The sequence below is a fragment of the Fonsecaea pedrosoi genome (genome assembly GCF_000835455.1).
Source record: "Fonsecaea pedrosoi CBS 271.37 unplaced genomic scaffold supercont1.7, whole genome shotgun sequence".
Lineage (NCBI taxonomy): Eukaryota > Fungi > Ascomycota > Eurotiomycetes > Chaetothyriales > Herpotrichiellaceae > Fonsecaea > Fonsecaea pedrosoi.
In genome coordinates this window covers 922,681-940,160 of record NW_013550609.1, presented here as the reverse complement: position 1 = coordinate 940,160, position 17,480 = coordinate 922,681, and the positions used below count along the sequence as shown (strand labels likewise).

The 17,480-nt window shown below is 53.3% G+C and overlaps 4 protein-coding genes across 4 annotated transcripts; all 4 read left to right on the top strand.

The window, feature by feature from the left end:
* Nucleotides 1–1,704: 1,704 nt before the first annotated feature.
* On the top strand, nt 1,705–3,416 carry Z517_10404 (uncharacterized protein; the record flags this gene model as incomplete). The annotated part of the gene is made up of 2 exons (XM_013424016.1): nt 1,705–1,896; nt 1,986–3,416. 2 exons carry the CDS (start codon nt 1,705–1,707, stop codon nt 3,414–3,416), a joined length of 1,623 nt encoding a protein of 540 aa, XP_013279470.1.
* Nucleotides 3,417–4,630: 1,214 nt separating this feature from the next.
* Nucleotides 4,631–6,019, top strand: Z517_10403 (uncharacterized protein; the record flags this gene model as incomplete). The annotated part of the gene is made up of 1 exon (XM_013424015.1): nt 4,631–6,019. The coding sequence occupies one exon, from the start codon at nt 4,631–4,633 to the stop codon at nt 6,017–6,019; it is 1,389 nt and encodes a 462-aa protein (XP_013279469.1).
* A 5,814-nt stretch (nt 6,020–11,833) lies between these two features.
* Nucleotides 11,834–14,476, top strand: Z517_10402 (uncharacterized protein; the record flags this gene model as incomplete). The annotated part of the gene is made up of 1 exon (XM_013424014.1): nt 11,834–14,476. One exon carries the CDS (start codon nt 11,834–11,836, stop codon nt 14,474–14,476), a length of 2,643 nt encoding a protein of 880 aa, XP_013279468.1.
* Nucleotides 14,477–15,915: 1,439 nt separating this feature from the next.
* On the top strand, nt 15,916–17,007 carry Z517_10401 (uncharacterized protein; the record flags this gene model as incomplete). The annotated part of the gene is made up of 1 exon (XM_013424013.1): nt 15,916–17,007. The coding sequence occupies one exon, from the start codon at nt 15,916–15,918 to the stop codon at nt 17,005–17,007; it is 1,092 nt and encodes a 363-aa protein (XP_013279467.1).
* Nucleotides 17,008–17,480: the final 473 nt, after the last annotated feature.

Here is a 17,480-nt window from a genome sequence, read left to right as displayed (position 1 = left end):
AAGACTTCTCAGGACCATCGAGACCGCTCAAAGTGTAGCACTAGCCTCTAATCTTGCAAGATCGACGGTGGCCCGCTCCCCAGCATGGCCGTCATTGACGCTAACACATATCGATGTGTGCAATGGCGACAAATGAAAACAAAGCCCACTTGGTCTCGGACAGAACATTGAATTAGACGTATCAACGTAAAGCTTGAACGTTTAGTGCACCGAGCCAAAGTCCGGGGAACCATGGATTCGGACGAGGAAGCTAGTCTCGTTACGAGTATGTTCCGCCGCAAGGTACGTGGCAATTCGAGTGGCTCGTACTCGGTAGAGAAGACCTTATCGCACAAATGCCAAAGCTGTGGTACCGAGAACGACGAACACACTCGGGTCTGCTCTGTACGAGGCGGTGCTCCAAACTTCGTCCCTCTTTCTTCATTCCGTGTATGTGGTATCGGTGGGCGAGGATCGGATCGAGGGAGCCATAGCCGTATGTAAGCCGACCGTTGGACCACAGACAGGGTTTATAAAGAATGGGGATTCATCTGGTGATTGCAGGATTGGGCGATGGAGAGGAAAAGAAGGTTGGAAACATGTGCAGTGCCGCAGGTGCAGTTTGATCAGGTGATTGACCTAATCCCAACTCGGTTAGTTGGTGTTGCTAGCTTCCTTCAACGTCCCGCCCCGAGGCAGGATTCAGGGGTAACGATGGCCTTGTTCAGACTCTCCATCGGCTCACATATCCATGCCTGATCCCTCGTTGATCCATGTCACAATCTACGACCGGGTCTAGCGGTATAACGAAACAGAGGCGAAATGCCTAGTCTTCTGCTTCCGTGTAGCTTTCAGGAGTTATGCCCTTTCATCTCTCGCCCGCCCCGCCCGCCTCGTGGCAATGGAAGGGAAAATGCAAGGCTTTCCGAGCTCATCAATCGATGAAATTCTCCATCGAAGGTAGTCCGCGCTTATCTTCGTTTGCTAGACTGCATTAGGCTATTCACCGGCGCGATCATGTAACCCACGAGCAGGATCTTGCTGCGACTTCAAGGCCAGCTCCAGTGACACCATCCATCTTCCCTTGTCAAACACGGGATACGAGGGATCCTGCTGATTCCCGGTTCTCCGCCAGAAAAGCTAGCCCCCACCCATTTGGCTCCCAGCATGGCAGATGCCAGACTCCAAACTCGGGAGGTTTTGGATCTGATATCAAACCACTGAAATGGGACACCCACTTGTTATTTCTGTCAAGTCCACTTTGTCAGATGTCGACACAAAGAAAAGAGAACGTGTAGCAACGGTCGAAGCGCCATTGAGCCACGCGACAGGCCCACACCACTCGTTCCCGGTCTTTCTACAACATCTTCTGTGGAGAGCCTTGTCACCGGCGAGGGACGTCTAGGGAGGGAGCATTGCGTGGTCGACGAAATTGATCTGCCGGTTTGGAGGTGTGGACACCATCAGACGTCGACCCTAGCTCAACGTAAGTAGCCGGCCTGTTCTCCTGGATCCCAGTTCTCTCGCCTCATCTTCTGCCTCTCATTCTCTGGTAGGCTTCTGTGGATTGTCAAGCTCACAGTGGTTGGACCCAGGCTGAGTCTGCTCTTGCGTCTTGGCAGGTGTAAAGCGAGCGTCTTTCGTTGCATCCACAGGGTTGTAAAGGTCTTCTAGAAGCCTTTGTTCCCTCGCTTCCCTTTGCTTTCTACTCTACTCGGCCCCATTATGCGCTTCTCCCTCCACGTGGCCGCCATCGGCCTGGGCATTACCGCCTCAGTCGCTGCCCAGGACAGTTCCTTTGAGCCACCTGAATTCAACGTCACCCAAGCACTCATCGATCAGGGCGTCAATGTGTCGGCGTTGCCAGAACTGGCTTCTCTATCTAAGAGATCCTCAATATCCCCATGCTCGATTGCCGTGAGTCCTTATCCAGCTCAAAGCATCGTCGACGAACGAAAAATCGCCGAATTCACCCCCTGACATACTTACTGATTACTTTCCCCCAGTGCGACTCTTTGAGGCTCCTCTTCGGTTCGTCGAACGTCATCGAGCAAGGCAATCAAGCCTTTGATGCCTTCACGAATGCCTACTGGTCCGTCCAGCAAGAAAGTGTCGATCCATCCTGCATCTTCAAACCAACCAGTGCGACCCAGGTGTCAATAGCAATCTTGCTCTCGCGACTCACTCAATGTCCATTCGCTGCCAAGTCTGGTGGGCATGCAGCCTTCGCCGGAGCCTCTAGCATTCAGGGTGGCATCACCATGTCACTCGAGAAAATCAACGCAATCAAGCTCTCATCAGACAAAAAGACCGCCGACGTTGGCCCAGGTAACACATGGTTCACTGTGTACACCACCCTTCAGCCTGCCGATGTAACAGTGATTGGCGGTCGTGTCTCAGCCATTGGAGTAGGCGGCCTGACTACTGGTGGCGGTATTTCCTTCTTCTCCAACATCCACGGGTGGGCCTGCGACAATGTTGTTAGCTACGAGGTTGTCACCGCGTCTGGAATCATTGTTACTGCCAGCGCTGCCCAGAACAAGGACCTGTTCTTTGCCCTTCGTGGTGGCGGTAATAACTTTGGCATCGTGACCAAGTTCACATTGAACGCTGTCCCTCTTCCTGGTGGCTTGATGTGGGGTGGCGGTCGTGTGTCCACTGAAGACCAGTTCGACGCTCTCATCGACGCCTTCTACAACGTCGGTGTCAACTCTCCTCAAGACCCCAATGCCGCGCAGATCCTTTCTTTCGCTTATGTGCAATCTTCCGATCTCAAAGTCGCCGCTGCCGACCTCCAATACGCACAGCCCGTTGCTGATGCGCCCATCTTTAGCGAATACTTGTCCATCCCAGCCATCTCTGATACGACCTCAGTACGGACATTGGCAAACCTAACTCAGGAATTTAACGCCAGCAATCCCGATGGACTGCGGGAGACCTACTGGGCCGCGGCATACAAGCTCAACAAGAACCACACTGCCTCGGTCCGAGATATTTTCTTTGAGGAGCTCGAGTCGATCAAGGACGCGGCCGGCCTCGTGCCCGCGGCGACATTGCAGGTCATCACCGAAGGACAGCTGGCCGGTATGACCAAGAATGGCGGAAACCCACTGGGTCTCTCTGCTTCAGACGGGCCATTCTTGCTGCTCAACACGAACATGATGTGGACCAACGCCGCCGATGACACAAGGATCCTCCAGACCAACCAACGCGTCATCGACCGGACAGTGGCCCTGGCTCAGTCGATGGGGTTGTTTGAGGACTACATCTACATGAACTACGCCAGTCAGTTCCAGGACGTCGTTTCCAGCTACGGCGCGACCAACAAAGCCAAGCTGCAGAGCATTGCCGCCAAGTACGACCCTACGGGCGTGTTCCAAACGCTGCAACCAGGCTACTTTAAGCTTAATGGACCGCCGAGCCCTAGTGGTCCTTAGAATTTAACCAGCGGCATTGATGGAGAAAGAGGGAGCATATCAAGATTTTGGTATTTTTTGGCTCTGTGTTGAGAAGCGATTTTTGTTCCTCCAACCTTGTCACGGAAAATTTCACATTGTCGAAAACAAAGCCATCAGGCTAGATTTTGACGTTCAGCGGCACAATTTTGGTTGTTCGTCACATGTTGCATGCAGCCCTGCCCCAAGCGTTTCCAACAGTATCATGGCTTTTTAATCCAAAGAGAGAGGCTGGAGAGAGTTCAGCCATGTATGAAAAAAACTATACACATATATATACTTCACAAGGGACAGGGCAGGTCGGCATGTCGTAGGGCACAAGAATGAATGCCGAAAATTCTGAAAACTTCTCCAGAGAACAAGCGTCTCGACTGTGTCTGTATCTGTGAGCCAACCAATTTAAAACGAGGCGTTCTTGGCTCCCCTTCCCTGAGATTTTCGAGGCAAGGGCTTTCAACACTCGTGTTCAGGGTCGAATGGGGCGGTTGTACCCGTTCGTTTGAGACGGCCTTGAAGCACTGATATTCAGCCCGGTCCTGATGGTTCGCAGTTTCACTTTCAGAGTTGCACCGCATCCTACCATTCCTCGTCTCACGGCACTTGGGGGTAGAGCAGTGCCTCTACCTAAGTAGGAAGTTGGGCCGGGCTCAATGGTGCCCATCTAACGCAGCGCCTCGAGAGCGAAGGTATACACGTACTGGGCGGGAGTCTGACTCATGTCGAAGTCTCAGTCGTATCACGGCATAATTGCTGATTGAGAAAGTTGACGTAGCCTCGTAGCCTCGTATCCTCGTATTGTATCTCGTACCTCGTACAACGTGCTGTGGACAAGTTGATGTCCAAGGCACAAGGCTGAGTCTTGCCGATAATGGGCTAGCCTCGAGCTAAACCCAATCTGGCCGTACTCTCTGGCCAAGTGACGGCATCGTCCTTGGAAGGCACAAAGTACAATTGAACAGCCACAAGTCAAGTACAACCTCATCTCAAGGCCTGCATACGGCCCTGGTCTTCTTTCCCCGGCTAGTCTTCGATCAAGTACCTGATCCCGCTTGAATGAAGCTAGTCCAAAGGACTCTGCAGGCCGTTTCCACGACTCGCTGTTGTCGCTGTGCCGCTCACATCGGCACAATCTCAGCTCGACCACAATAGGAATTGGAAACTGAAAACCTTAAGAGTCTCAGGTGTCGCTTTCGGAAATGGCCGAGCAGATTTCATCCGACAACAACGACTCCCTCAACATCTACATCTTGACCTACAACTGCGGACGCACCCTCATTGATCCCGTGCTTTTCGCTCCGTACCTCTTCCATGCACTGCCCCCAAACAGCGACGCGCCAGAACTTCTCGTCCTTTGCCTACAGGAGCTCGCCCCAATCAGCTATGCGTTCCTTGGGGGCTCCTTCCTGACGCCCTATTTCAAGGCATTTCGGGAAGTCGTTCGACTCGCCTCCAAGGACCACGGATACGTCAACGTGGTGAGTAGGAACCTGGGCATGACTGCCATTATGGTGTTCCTGAGGGATGACGTCGTCGAGCGCCTCGCGTGGGTCAGGACGGCCGGAGTGGGGGTGGGTGTGAGCGACATGGGTAACAAGGGTGCCGTGGGCGTCCAACTGGGATATAGGGCAGCTCGGGGTGAGTTACCAGCAGGTGGCGAGGCCGACAACCCTGAAGGCGAGACGGTCGAGTTCACCTTTGTCTCGGCCCATCTGGCCCCCATGGAGGACGGTCTCGAGAGGCGAAATGAGGATTACAAGAACATTATGCAGAGATTAGTATTCGTGCCAGACCAGAGGCTCCAGACTCCGTTGGCTCGAGGGGAGGAAGGGGAAGATGCCCCTCTTCTGCAAGGAGATGTCGCTTGGCAGGAGAATGAGACCCTAACGGAAGAAAGAGGGATGTACTCGCCATCATCGTCATACTTCTTCTTCGCAGGGGATCTCAACTATCGCACATCGCTCCTTCAACCGTCCCCACAGGACGTCAGGGACAAATTCCCACAGCCCAGCACCAACACAGACGGCCCCATAGAGTTTCGCGAGCTGCTGGCCGAAGACCAACTTACTCAGCAGGTCGAGGCTGGGAAGACTCTACACGGTCTGACAGAGGCGCCAATCACGTTCCCCCCCACCTACAAGTACCACACCGACGGAAGCAAGGCTGTCCTGCTTGTGAATGGAGAAGACCGCGAGCACTGGAGCTGGGCACGTCATCGCTGGCCGAGCTGGTGCGACCGAATCTTCTTCTCGACACCCCAGCAAGGTGACGTCAAAGTGACTCCGCAGAGATACACCTGCCTGCCGCTCTTTGCAACCTCGGATCACCGTCCAGTAGCACTGGCAGCTTCTGTGTCCCTGAAGGCGGTATCCAATGCAGGGCGTGTGGAGGGTGAGAGGGGCCCGACAGCACCGTTCGGCATCGACCCGGGGTGGAGGACCAAGAGGATCCAAGCACGCAGGAAGGAGTTGGCCGTGGGGATTATGGCGTATCTGGCACTCACACGGGAAGGTAACGGCCTGCTGGTTGCAACGACGATTGGCCTTGTGGGTGGGTGGTTGATTATCAGATCTCTCCTCCTGGGGTGAGTCGTTGAATTGGGTTGGGGTGGAGTGGGAATGTGAATGGCTGAGACCAGAGCGACAGCTGGGATCTCGGCAGTCACCGACAAGAGAGCAATATCGATAATCGCAGGTGCCGCCGACAAGTGCTGCAGGATTCGACGCCTTATCCAAACGAGGGAATTCAAAGTGACTAAGAAGAGTAAAGAGGCATCAAGGGTGGGTGTGTTGGCATGCTGATTCACCAAGTGCGCCTGGGTGGTGCTGGCGTGGAGAATATCTGGCATTGGTCAAACGAACCACCAGAAGGAGCATGGGTTACGCGAGTGCTTCTCGAAGGTTGACAGACTTCGATAGGCATTCTAGCGTTGTTATCGAAGCCTTCTTGCTTGGGACATTTCCCCTGCTGATCTTTTCCCACTGCTACTTCGACAGGCTCGCCATGGACCACAAGAGGAAGTTGCAGGGGTTGGGTAGCTCTGGGTGGAGTTTGACCAACGACATGCCTTGTGGGATGCTATGCTGCATTTCATTATTGACGACAGTAATCTGGCCCCAGGTTGAAAGGTTACCTCCTCACCGAGTACCGAATCCAGGAACACACAGTGACGCACCAACCTATATACCAAATGGTGCGACTTCCCAAAAGGTTCAACATCTTTCCCAGACTTGAGGGCCATCGCTTTTTCGATCGACCGCCAAACTCAACTTGCCCGCGGATACCAGACGGGTAGCCGCTTGCAAAGCTGCTCAGTGACAAGATCGAATGACCTACCTGTACAAAGGCAAGTCATGGTTTGAGTTCCGGGTACTTTTCTTCACATTGGTTTGCATAACTTCCTCCTTGGCAGCAGGGTCCAAGCCTGTGAGCAGCAACTTGTTCTGACAATGCAGCTGACATAACGAAACGCAGCCGGATGACGAGAAGGCTGGCTCCAATGGGCTTCTTGTCAGCCTTTGGTTCCAAACCACAAGGTCCTAGGTTGGCTCACGGACCGACGCGCAAAGGTGTGGTGTGGGTTGGCTAGTGCAAGTGGTCTGATGACTACTCTTCAATATGGTCCGCTTGGAAGATTGCACTCGCACGGCTTTCATCCTTGTAAGGGGAAAAGGGAGGATGATGTTTGTGCAACCCCGCTATGCCAATCATGCCATCTACAAGGCGTTCATCAGACCCGGGGATGAGTCTAGACCACATGGGCGAGTTTCCGGTCTGGTCCTGAAGTCATCAGCTGATTCACAATCATTGGCATCGCGTTTCAGGTGCGGGCTCCGGAATTGACTTGTGCTCCAGCGGTCCAAGTACGGAACACCAGACTGAGTGCGGAGCATTGTGTTTGTTTTTCAACCCCGAGAATACTCTTTGTGCTCCGAATAAACAAGATGTTCTCTTTCATTCAAGCGCAACACTGTGTTGTGGCGTGAGAGCCCTGGGAATACGCTGATGCTCGTTCCACCCAGTGGTATGAAGCGAGTATGTGTTGTGGTCACCTCATTTGACCTAGCAGGAGGTGTATAGAGTGCTTCGAGAGAATGACTGAGTACGAACACATAATGGCATATGTGGAATCAGCCCGCAAAGATCCGTAGCAAGGTACTGGGGTGCTGGAGTATTCCTTAGGCAGAGAGTTATGGGCGGCAATAGGCGCTGTGATAGCCAAACTGGACACTTGCAAGGAGAAAGACCAGGCCTGTAGCCAAGAAGTCTTGGGCCTGCCTGACTAAGGGAGTCGCCTACCCCCTAAGGAAAGTGCACTTGTCAGGGTTCGTGGGTTGGCACAGAGCCTGCAGATGGTGCAGATGCGAGAAATGGGTAAGCGCACATCCGAGTGCTGAACTGGACCACGGGACGCAACGTAACAACAACACAATGCAAGGTAACCAGTTGACGAAACCTCGTGTCTGCAATTTGGGCAGGCTCCGAGACTACTGGACAATATTTTCCGGAACTCTGCCTAATTTTTCCCCTGTACTTGTCGTCTGGATTATTGGATTGCTGAGGTGGACGAGACCTGAATGGTCCGATCAAAGGAAGGAATGGCCGGAGGAGCCAGAGGAACGGAGTAAGGGCACGTAAACGGTATGTAGGTCCGTAGGGGCAGACGGAGAGAGTCGTAAGAGTACCTCGTAGTGGTTTCTGTATACGTCGGCCGTGGAGGCGTGTTTGCGTGTTGTGTGCGCGTATGGAGGGTGGTTCGGAGCAAGGTACGAGGCGGAAAAGGGTTCTTTGTGGGCAGGAAAGTGAGATTGTGTGGTGCCGAGGACCCGGAGCGCGCGGGCGCAGGCACAAGATACGGGAAGCAGACAGACACAAGCGCAGACGCAGGCGCAGGCGCTGCCACGATTGGGGAAACATATTGTGGTCATGGTGACCAGACAAGCCAGACCAACAATGGAAGTCGTACGAGTACGTTCTGCTCCCGTAATAAGAGGTGCAGGACTGCAGGGTGGGTGGGTAGCAATAACGTGATGAGGCCGACAGGGCGTGGAAGAACAGTCAGGCGGTGCCCCCTGTAGGATGAGTGGATGAGTAGTAGCTAAGGTACGGGTACTCGTAATGCTCTGTGGGTGCCCTGGGTGCCCTAGTTTTGCCTGGTGCCTTGGGACCTTGCGAGCCTTGGTGCGCTGATGCCCTGCCCCTCAGCCAGCAAATGGATGTGTCAGGCATGCCTGAGCTGAGCTGCCCCATTAAACTTTGCCCGAGGGTTTCGGAGCTCGGGGCGTGACATCTTTTTGCATCGATGGACATGCAGCGACTTGCTGATCACCGATCCGCTAAACTATAATCCACTGTGACCACTGACCATCACAACTGAGCCAGACTAGACACTATATCACCCTCGTTCCATCCGCCTTCTTCGAGGCCTTCGATCTCCTTTTTCTCTGAACAACAAACACCAATCCATCAAACCACAATCCTCTCTGCGACCACGACTTTTCTCTATAGACTGCGACTCAACTGTGCTGTACAACAACCACCACTCTCAACAACTCAACAAATTTGCGCGTAGACTGCGCACAACGATCACCGATCTGAAACCAATCCAAACGTCATCACTTAATTGGTGACTCAACCCTCAACCCGCGTTTCCCTACCTACATATCATCCATCGTTAGCCTGCCGAGTTCGAGATTCCTCTTCTCCTCGTGTGCTATCGCCAGAGCATTGAAACAGTGCAAACTCCACACAAAAAAAGACAAGCAAAAAGGAAAACACACCATGTTCTCGTGCTCAAATCAACCTCGGGGATGCCGTGGCCGATGCGACACTGCGGGCGGCAAGTGCGCAGAATGCAGAGTATGTCGGCTCCCTCTCTCAATACGTCCAGGAACACGATTGTTCTAACTCGCTTCTCTTGCAGATGTACAACTTCCGCAGTCGACCTAGCCGACCATTTCGATCAGTCCTCACACAGCCGCTCAACGTCCGGTCGGGTCTCCTGACTACGTCATTCGAGGCTGATGTCACCATGCCGCTGTCTGCAGCTGAGGCTAGATAACTGCCCACTCAGACCTCCAACCCCAATCATCCCCTTTCATCCTTTCGGCAATTCATGCCTTTGCCTTTTGTCCGACCTTGGCTACCCGTCCTAGGCCACTGCGAAAGCTTCCGCCAGGATTGGGTGCTCATGAAACCTTGATACCCCACGAGCTACGATTATTGACGACCGCCGCCTCCGATTGGAGTTGGCTTCTATTACCCGGCCATCACCGCTATTCACCAATTTCACCTCTCGAGTTTTCTTGTCACTGTTGGGTTTCAGCGTTGGCGTCTTCAGGGGGGGCACACCTTGACAGTACAATTTGATTTTAGCGACTTCCTGCATCCGGAGGCAACATTACGACCTTGCTATTCACCTGCAATTTTTTATCAACCTTTTTGATTGGAGCCAGACATTTACAATGTTGTCGGTCTGGATCTCTGTGTATCAACTATATTATCGGTGACGCCAGATTTGCACACGAGTGACGACGCCTTGCAGCTTGCAGCTTGCAGCTGCAGGCCAAAGGGTCCTTGTGACAAGTTAGGGCGGGGTTTGTCGATCCTTTTCTGCGCCGGCTTGGGCAACAAAAGCACTTCAATTGGAAAGGGATTGCGGAGAGCACAAAAGCGAACGCAGCCCAGGCGTCCACGTTAGTCGGTAGTGAGGCAGCAACTGGTTTTCCTGCTCATGTACCAACATTTTGAATGCGCCTGGAATGTCTCATACACCTACTTGTACATTACAAGACATTGACGAGCTATATTCCTCCGGGTCCAACTCGTCCCACACGGAGAATGACCTAGATAGAACAAGAACAAAAAAAGTTGAACAATTAATTTCTAGCTTCGCTTCAATGTGTTATTCCGTGTCTTGATTACAGCGCACCTGGTGATCCTTTTTTTTTAGCCCCTGGCTTGCACAATGCATATGCACGCACTGACTGAGTGACTGACAGGCCTGACTTACTTAGTCGAGCTCGTACAACGGGTTGCGAACACGCGCAACACATTCGCGTCACTCTATCTCAAGTACGCACAGGGCGGTCATCAACCCCTTGAGCCCTTTTGTGAAAATGCCTCACTTCCTCTTCCCCACAAGGTCCGGCGTGCAGCAAGGACTTTCCACTTCGTTCCGCAGGGAGAGATTCAGCACTACTGTATGTATTATTCTCGTGTTCAGACCCCTCGCATGGACAAGGCGCTTCGAATCATCACTCTCGTATTGAACAGATTGGGCTGCTGCAGCTAAGGGCAAAGGCGGTAACTTGGACCGAGGATAAGCAGTAGCATTATTCACTGTCGTCGGGGTTTTTCTTTTTTGGCTTGTCTCACAGTAATAGTTCGAGAAGCATGGGGTAGGTAGTTCATCTCTAATAATAATTTTGTTCGTTTAATCGCCCGCAGTGCATAGGCACTATAGGCGCTGGTGAGACAAAGGCGGGCAGTGCTTTCGTGGCCTGCAGCAACCGCCTGAAATGCACCAAAGCTGTCGGTTCTCTTCCGCCTTTTCCGCTTCTCCCGCGTGACTGACTCGCTGGCACTTCATGCTTCATTCTTCCCCTTGCGGGCAGTTGGTGCTGCGGGAATGATTGGCCGCCTGTCTCTTCGCTTTGTTCAATGCTTCCCTCCTGTGGGAAGCCCTGTCACAAAATGGTATCTTGCAGTCAGGCGTTCGATCAGCCAGCGTTGACCACCCCGTCTGCTACGCATTGGTCAGGTACAGCCTCACGTCTCGTTCAGTAGTCGACAGCCTACCATGTAACCAAGTACAGCCTTGCGACCTTGCGTAACCGTTCGGAAGATGCTCCCTTCTGGTCGATCACTAGAAGTCCCACTATGTCATCTGTGCACTTGCAACTAGCGACGATTCTCCCGCCACAGCAATCTGATCGCCGTGCCCACCATCTAGTGCGATTCAGATTCTCTTGACCAGCGTCGCAGGTCGAAGTTGAATGCGACTTTTATTGTCGCCTCTATTCTCGCCAGCCCGAGCCAACTCGCTGGCTTGAGAGGGAGATATCGGACTCTGCCGCGCTGCCCAGCCATATCTTCACATCTCAAGCAACTGAGCCACCATGAGGTCGACCAGAAGTGCCCCGACTTCTGTTCCCAGGAGACGAGACAGTCGTAGTAGGCAAGGAGCTTCGGGTGAACAAAAAGGAGGTTGATGTCGTGTTAGAGGCAATTTTACTGGGGATGACGGTTGCTGCTCTTTCCCCGCGATTGAGGCAGAGGGCGATTGCAGGGTGCAGCTGCTCTTTCCTGAAGATGGCCGTCGACAACTTCTGCGGTCGGCTTTTGTCGCCATCTCATCCTTGTACCATATCTCCCAGCCTGCAATTTTGGATATATCCAGTATGACCGACTGCGTCTATCGCAATAGAAGAGGGGGCGATGCTTTTGCTATGGTTGCTGCGAGGCATGCGATGACCTCTTCGGAAGTTGGATCTGAAAACTATGGAGCTCTACCCTCGTCGTATCGTCGAGTCCGGAAGTCGAAATCCCTCGTGGCGTTTCCCAATGGCAATCTTCGTCTGCGTCTTCAGCGCTCCCTTCCTTTCCTACGCCGCCAGAGCAACACCACGCTTTACAAAGGCTCAGACGGTGCTTGGGAGCGACATGAAGAGGCAGTTGAGCTGGCTCGGGCACAGTTCCTCGATAGCGCTGGCCATGCAGACCTGCAACAGACAGAACTGTGCACACCTCGCAAAGGGAAGAGGAGAACGCAGCACAAATTCCGAAAGACAGTTCGGGCCAGCGCGTGCCTCGAGGCTGAGCATCCGGAGACCACAGCCACGAGATCTTTTTCGCTTAGTCTTCGCGATCGAGTCCGCAGGGTGCTTGGGAAGTCGCTGAGTAAGAAAGACAATTTGCCTCCTCAACATTTGGAAGCCCAGCGCAACCACTTCTCCGAGTTTGACAAGGAGTCTACGCTTGTCAGCGGGTTCGACGCATATCAAATCGTGGACGACGGCCTCACTCCGCAGCGAAGCGTTTACTCTCAGCCTATTCTCGAACATGAATCGCTTGAAGGTTTAGACAAGGTGCCGTACGCGGTACATTCCGCTGCAAGTCGTGAAAGCCTCCATTCCAATGCTCGATCTCGAGTCACCAGCTGGACCAATTCCAGCATAACAGGCTCGATTGGTATGCGGTCTGGTCCTATCGAGCGCAATCGACTCTCGATCATCAAAGAAGATGGAGGTCCTCATCAACCCTCGTCATCCGCTGGGAAACACATTGGCGGGGTCGACGTTTTCCACGAGCCATTGCAGTCAATCACGAATAACGCCCGGACTATGCCGGCAGTGGATAGTCAGCGAATCTATTCAGCATTGATCAAACGAATCAACCAGGAAGAGATTGAAATCGAGAGGACAAGAGTTGCCCTGGAAGGCATCAATCATGGGTACGAGGCGAACAGCACAGAAATCTCGGACGTGAAACCTACCATCAGAACGGTTCAGAGTGATTCTTCGCTGACTACAATGACTGGGAATATTCTGAACCCCCTGTCCAGCAGCCAATCTGGCTCGTGGCATCACTCTGCTAGCGCGAGGACGGATGAGCCACATCAGGAGAATGCCGACATAAGATGGGAACGACTGGCGGAACAAGAGTCACAGTCGACCTTCTTTCCTTTCTCGAGCGAAAAGAACCCGAACACCCCAAGTCCTTTCAAGAGGTTCTTAAATGAGAGGCGTCGTCGCAGCAGCCGCAGCAGCAATGGCCGCGGCAAACACGCAGACTCGGATAACAGCAGCGTCACCATCAATCGCCAGTCGAGCAATCCCGTAATGAACCGCCCTCATTTCGGTTTGAGCAGTGCCAGTATCTACTCCCGGACAACGAACGGCGGATCCAATGAACAGTATCAGCGGCCTTTTGAGAGCTCGGACGAGCTGCGTACAAAAGCTCCCGAAAAGTTGGAAACAAATGGCATGGCAACCATTCTGGCTACATCATTTGCTCCATCTACGAATAATCAATGGAATCCTTGGTCAGATACCGTGAAAAAGCACGAGCACACCACAGATAGCTTTTCCAGTTCACACACACGGGAAAGAGCTCAGATCGCCTCGGCCGAGGAGGCTGGAGATGACGGAGAGGGTGCCTCGAGCCAACTGGTAAGGTCAGCGGGTACCTGTACCGAGACGAGAGGATATGGCCTGTCGAATGTTGTCGTTGCTTCAGGATCAAGGGGCCCGAAGGTGCACAATGGAATTGTTTCCGTCCGAGCTCATGCCGATCTGCTCAAAAGGGCCAGCACCGACGCCTTGAGCAGCATTTCCAACAACGCCGAGGACGGTAGCAAAGGCAGCGGAAGTCTACGAAAACTGAGTCCTGGGAACTTAGTGAAGCTCTTCAGGGAGAAGAGGAGCCAGAGGACGCTTGGGCCTCAAAGTGCTGGCAAAGAAAACAGTCCGCCGATCCAATCGGACTCTCCACCAGTGAGTACGCCGGGAAGGCTGCAACTGCAATTCCGGGATGGTACCACGAGCGGACGAGTCCGCAAGAGAGCCAGTGAAGGCGTGTTCCAACCCGCAAATCTCTATTCTACACCCCATCGGTCTATCTCAACCACGCCGAGCAGGTCGTATGAAAGTCCAAGCGAGAATGCCAAAGATCACCTGGTCGCACGACTGAGCAGGCCTTTTAACATGGATGTGCCTCCCCACAACCGTCCGTTTGACAGCATGTACCTGGGCAAGAGGACGCAAGGTCATCCGGACACGTTTGGAAATAACAGGTTGAGTGTAGCACCTAGAATCACATTGGACGGAGCCGGCCAGGAGTTGGAGACTGGCCTAGGAGACGGGAATGAAGGGGCAACGGCACTACCATCGCGGTCCTACTCTGTGGGGAAGAGTGCAGCCAAAGTGCTGGGGCTCCTGGGCAGCAAGAGAATGGTCAGCAATTTTCTGAGAAGTCGACGGGGAGAGAGAAGTACAAGTGCAGGTGAGCATATTTTGGGTGAGGGAAGTCCAGCATTCATTTGAACCATCACACGGCATAGATGGCTCGAGTCAGACCAGCATTGTTGGAGGCGACCGGGAGTGTCTTTGGTCAGCTGCTTGCTAGTGATGTTAATATGATAAGAAACAGCATTGAATCCAGCTTCAGAAAGCCACCAGGGTCAGGAATACGAGCGTTGCAAGAACTATTCATACTTCAGCGCCATCAGTAGGGTCGAGACAATTCGAGTGTTCAAAAGGCCCGTTGACCACATTTGCCCTAGGATACGCGTACTCTCGACTATGGCTATCGGAACCATGAGCACGGAACATGTCCCAGTCGGCTCATATCTTCTACAATGTTACAATGTGTGCAGGGACATGGTCACAGGGGAGGGGGTGAGCACGTGACGTGGTGCGGAAGCGCAGCCTCGCATGCGCCCTGCAAGTCCAACACTCAACATGGCACCTTGAAACAACAAACCTCTTATTCGACTGTGTTGTTTTCCTCTCAGACCACGGTAAGTTTTTTCCCGCATGCCCAATCATCGGGTCTGGCCAGTCCACAATATATTACGCGTGAAGTTTGTACAGCCGTTGACCCACTTGTTTACGGTACCGTCCACCCGCTCCTCGTATTTGAGACCCGGCGTCGTCCTGTTTGGGTTTCGACATCCTCAGCTGCTCCTCAAGTTCGAGTTCCACGCGTCCCAACTGCTCAACGGCCTACTGGGCCTCCGCCGCTGGGAGGTTCTGACAGATATTCCTGATGGAGGGACCATCTCTGGGGCCCTTTTGAGCCAGCATTCGACGGAGACGCCCCTCGATTGACTCCCCCAGCGCAGCAAAACCACCTTTCCTTACAAATTCTTGTACGAATCCACCGCGGGCCTCGTTTAATACAACCTCGTCTCTGTCTCGGTCTCGATGATCGACTTGAGCACTGTGTGCGGACCCAGGTATGAAGAAGGGGTCACTCGCGAGTGGAATTGGTATTCGCCACCACCACAACAACACTGAACTGACTGGAGGACGCCTCCGAACCAGCAGCCTTCCCCATGGCTAACCCCTTTACAAATTCCCCGCGAGGTGGACGCCTTGCGAGAAATACCGCTGTGGATGATGCTGGAAAGGTTGCCCTTGCTTGCTTACTTGCTTGTATACAACCTACGAGGGGGGACGTGACTCCACAGAATCAACTATGATGGTCGTCTCCATTGAAGAAGAGGAGTCTACTGGTGAAGGAGTTGTATCGGTCCACCTTGTGAACCACTGGAACCATTGCAGTGTTATTGTCAACAACATCAACAACCGTGATGGAGCACGCTCGAGGCAACTCATACAAAAGGGGACTGTGCCGCCCGCCGTGCTCACCTTCTTTCTCCTTTTCTTCTCTCCAGGTAACCCCGCCCCCCATTAGTGTGTGTGTGTGTGTATTGAGAAAGCTTACAGTGTACAGACTACAGACTTACAGATTATCAACAATGGCAAAGGAGTTCGTCTCTCAGCCATCATCAGCATCTTCCGGCAGTTTCGACCTGAGGAGGTCACTGAGGGCTACCAGGTCTCGACCTTGGTTGGTCAACAGCGTCCTCCGTGGACGGTCAACGGCCGCTACCGGGGTCAAGGATTGTGAGGATGCCCCCTCATTGTCGGCGACCACCACTGTGACAATTGTTTCGGACCCCGCGCCGACCGCTACGGCCTCGTGTCGATCGGAGAAGCAATCGTCGGACGACAAGACAGCCGCGGAGGCGAAGGCAGCGACTTCGGTCAAAGCCCCAGCCAAAGCAAAGGCCATGGGATCTCTGATCCCCGTACCGGTCACACCGGTCCTTAATGGCATGTTGTCGTCGTCTCGGCTTTGTGGATCCACCACACCCGGCAAGGAAGACGATGTCGGAAAGGACAAGACAACCGCCACGTCTCGCACCGTCACAGGGGAGACGGCCTCGGCGCCACGGCTCCCGGTTCGCATCAAGGCTTCACTCGTTGGGCCCCGGCCTGCTCCTGAGCAGGTACGACTTGACAAGCCCCTTGTTGCTTACGCTGGGCGCCCGGTTGACAAGGAGGCCGGCAAAAAGAGAGGGACGGAGGGTATTGGCGGAGGAGGTTTCCGCCCAATTGTTCGACGACCAGAGGCAATGTCGATCCAGCGTTGCATCAACTCGGAGCCAATCAGGAGTACTCGGTTCGACCGCCCGGTCAAATCGATCTTGAAGCACCACATTGATCTCGTTGGGGAGACGGAGCCTACTACACCAAATTCTGCCGGCCATGGAGTGACATCTGGTGCCCCGGATCAGAAGAAGAGTGTGACATTTGCCCCGTCGCTGTTAATCACACCGGCCCGCTGTTGGCCAAAGCACATCGTCCCGGAGTGGCGTTGTCGTCAGTGTGATAGCTGTGGGCATTTGTCGTGGTGTCGCGAACTGGAGGGTGCGAAGCTTGGGTTGCAGGCTTCTGACGTCTGGCTGGAGGATCAGCTGATCCGAGGCCACGACTACTTGAAGCAGTCAGGAGGTTATCTCAGCAAGCACGGTTCTCATGCTCCCACGGCACTATGGAGTTTTTGAGATTTGAGTGGCCTCCAAGAGTGTTGATGGACATTTGACGTGGGCGTCTTACTGGCTCAGGAATTCTTTTCCATACACGTCGTTCACTTCACACTTTGCTTCAGACAGTTGTTCTGTCAACTCTGTGGGCTCTGAGGGATTTTTTTTCATAGCAATGGCTGCAGATCAGTTTGAGGCGTTCGGTGGGGCTATCACTGATTGAAGATGCTGTCTGTTTTCAGTCGTGGAGGTTTTCCGGGACGCTGGAGGCTTCTCACCTTTGGTTGCTTGGTGTGTGTTGGTTGGATCGAGGAATGCGCAGGAGCAGGACCTGGACAAGGGTATGTGACGACCTCGTTGAGCAACCGAGCACAGATGTTTTTTCAGAGTCAACTTGTGAAACCTCAGAAAAAAGAAAAAGGTGATTGAGGACGCTCGTGAACCACCAAAAAAGCTTGGGAAAAATCAGAAAATCATACTCAAATTAGATAGTT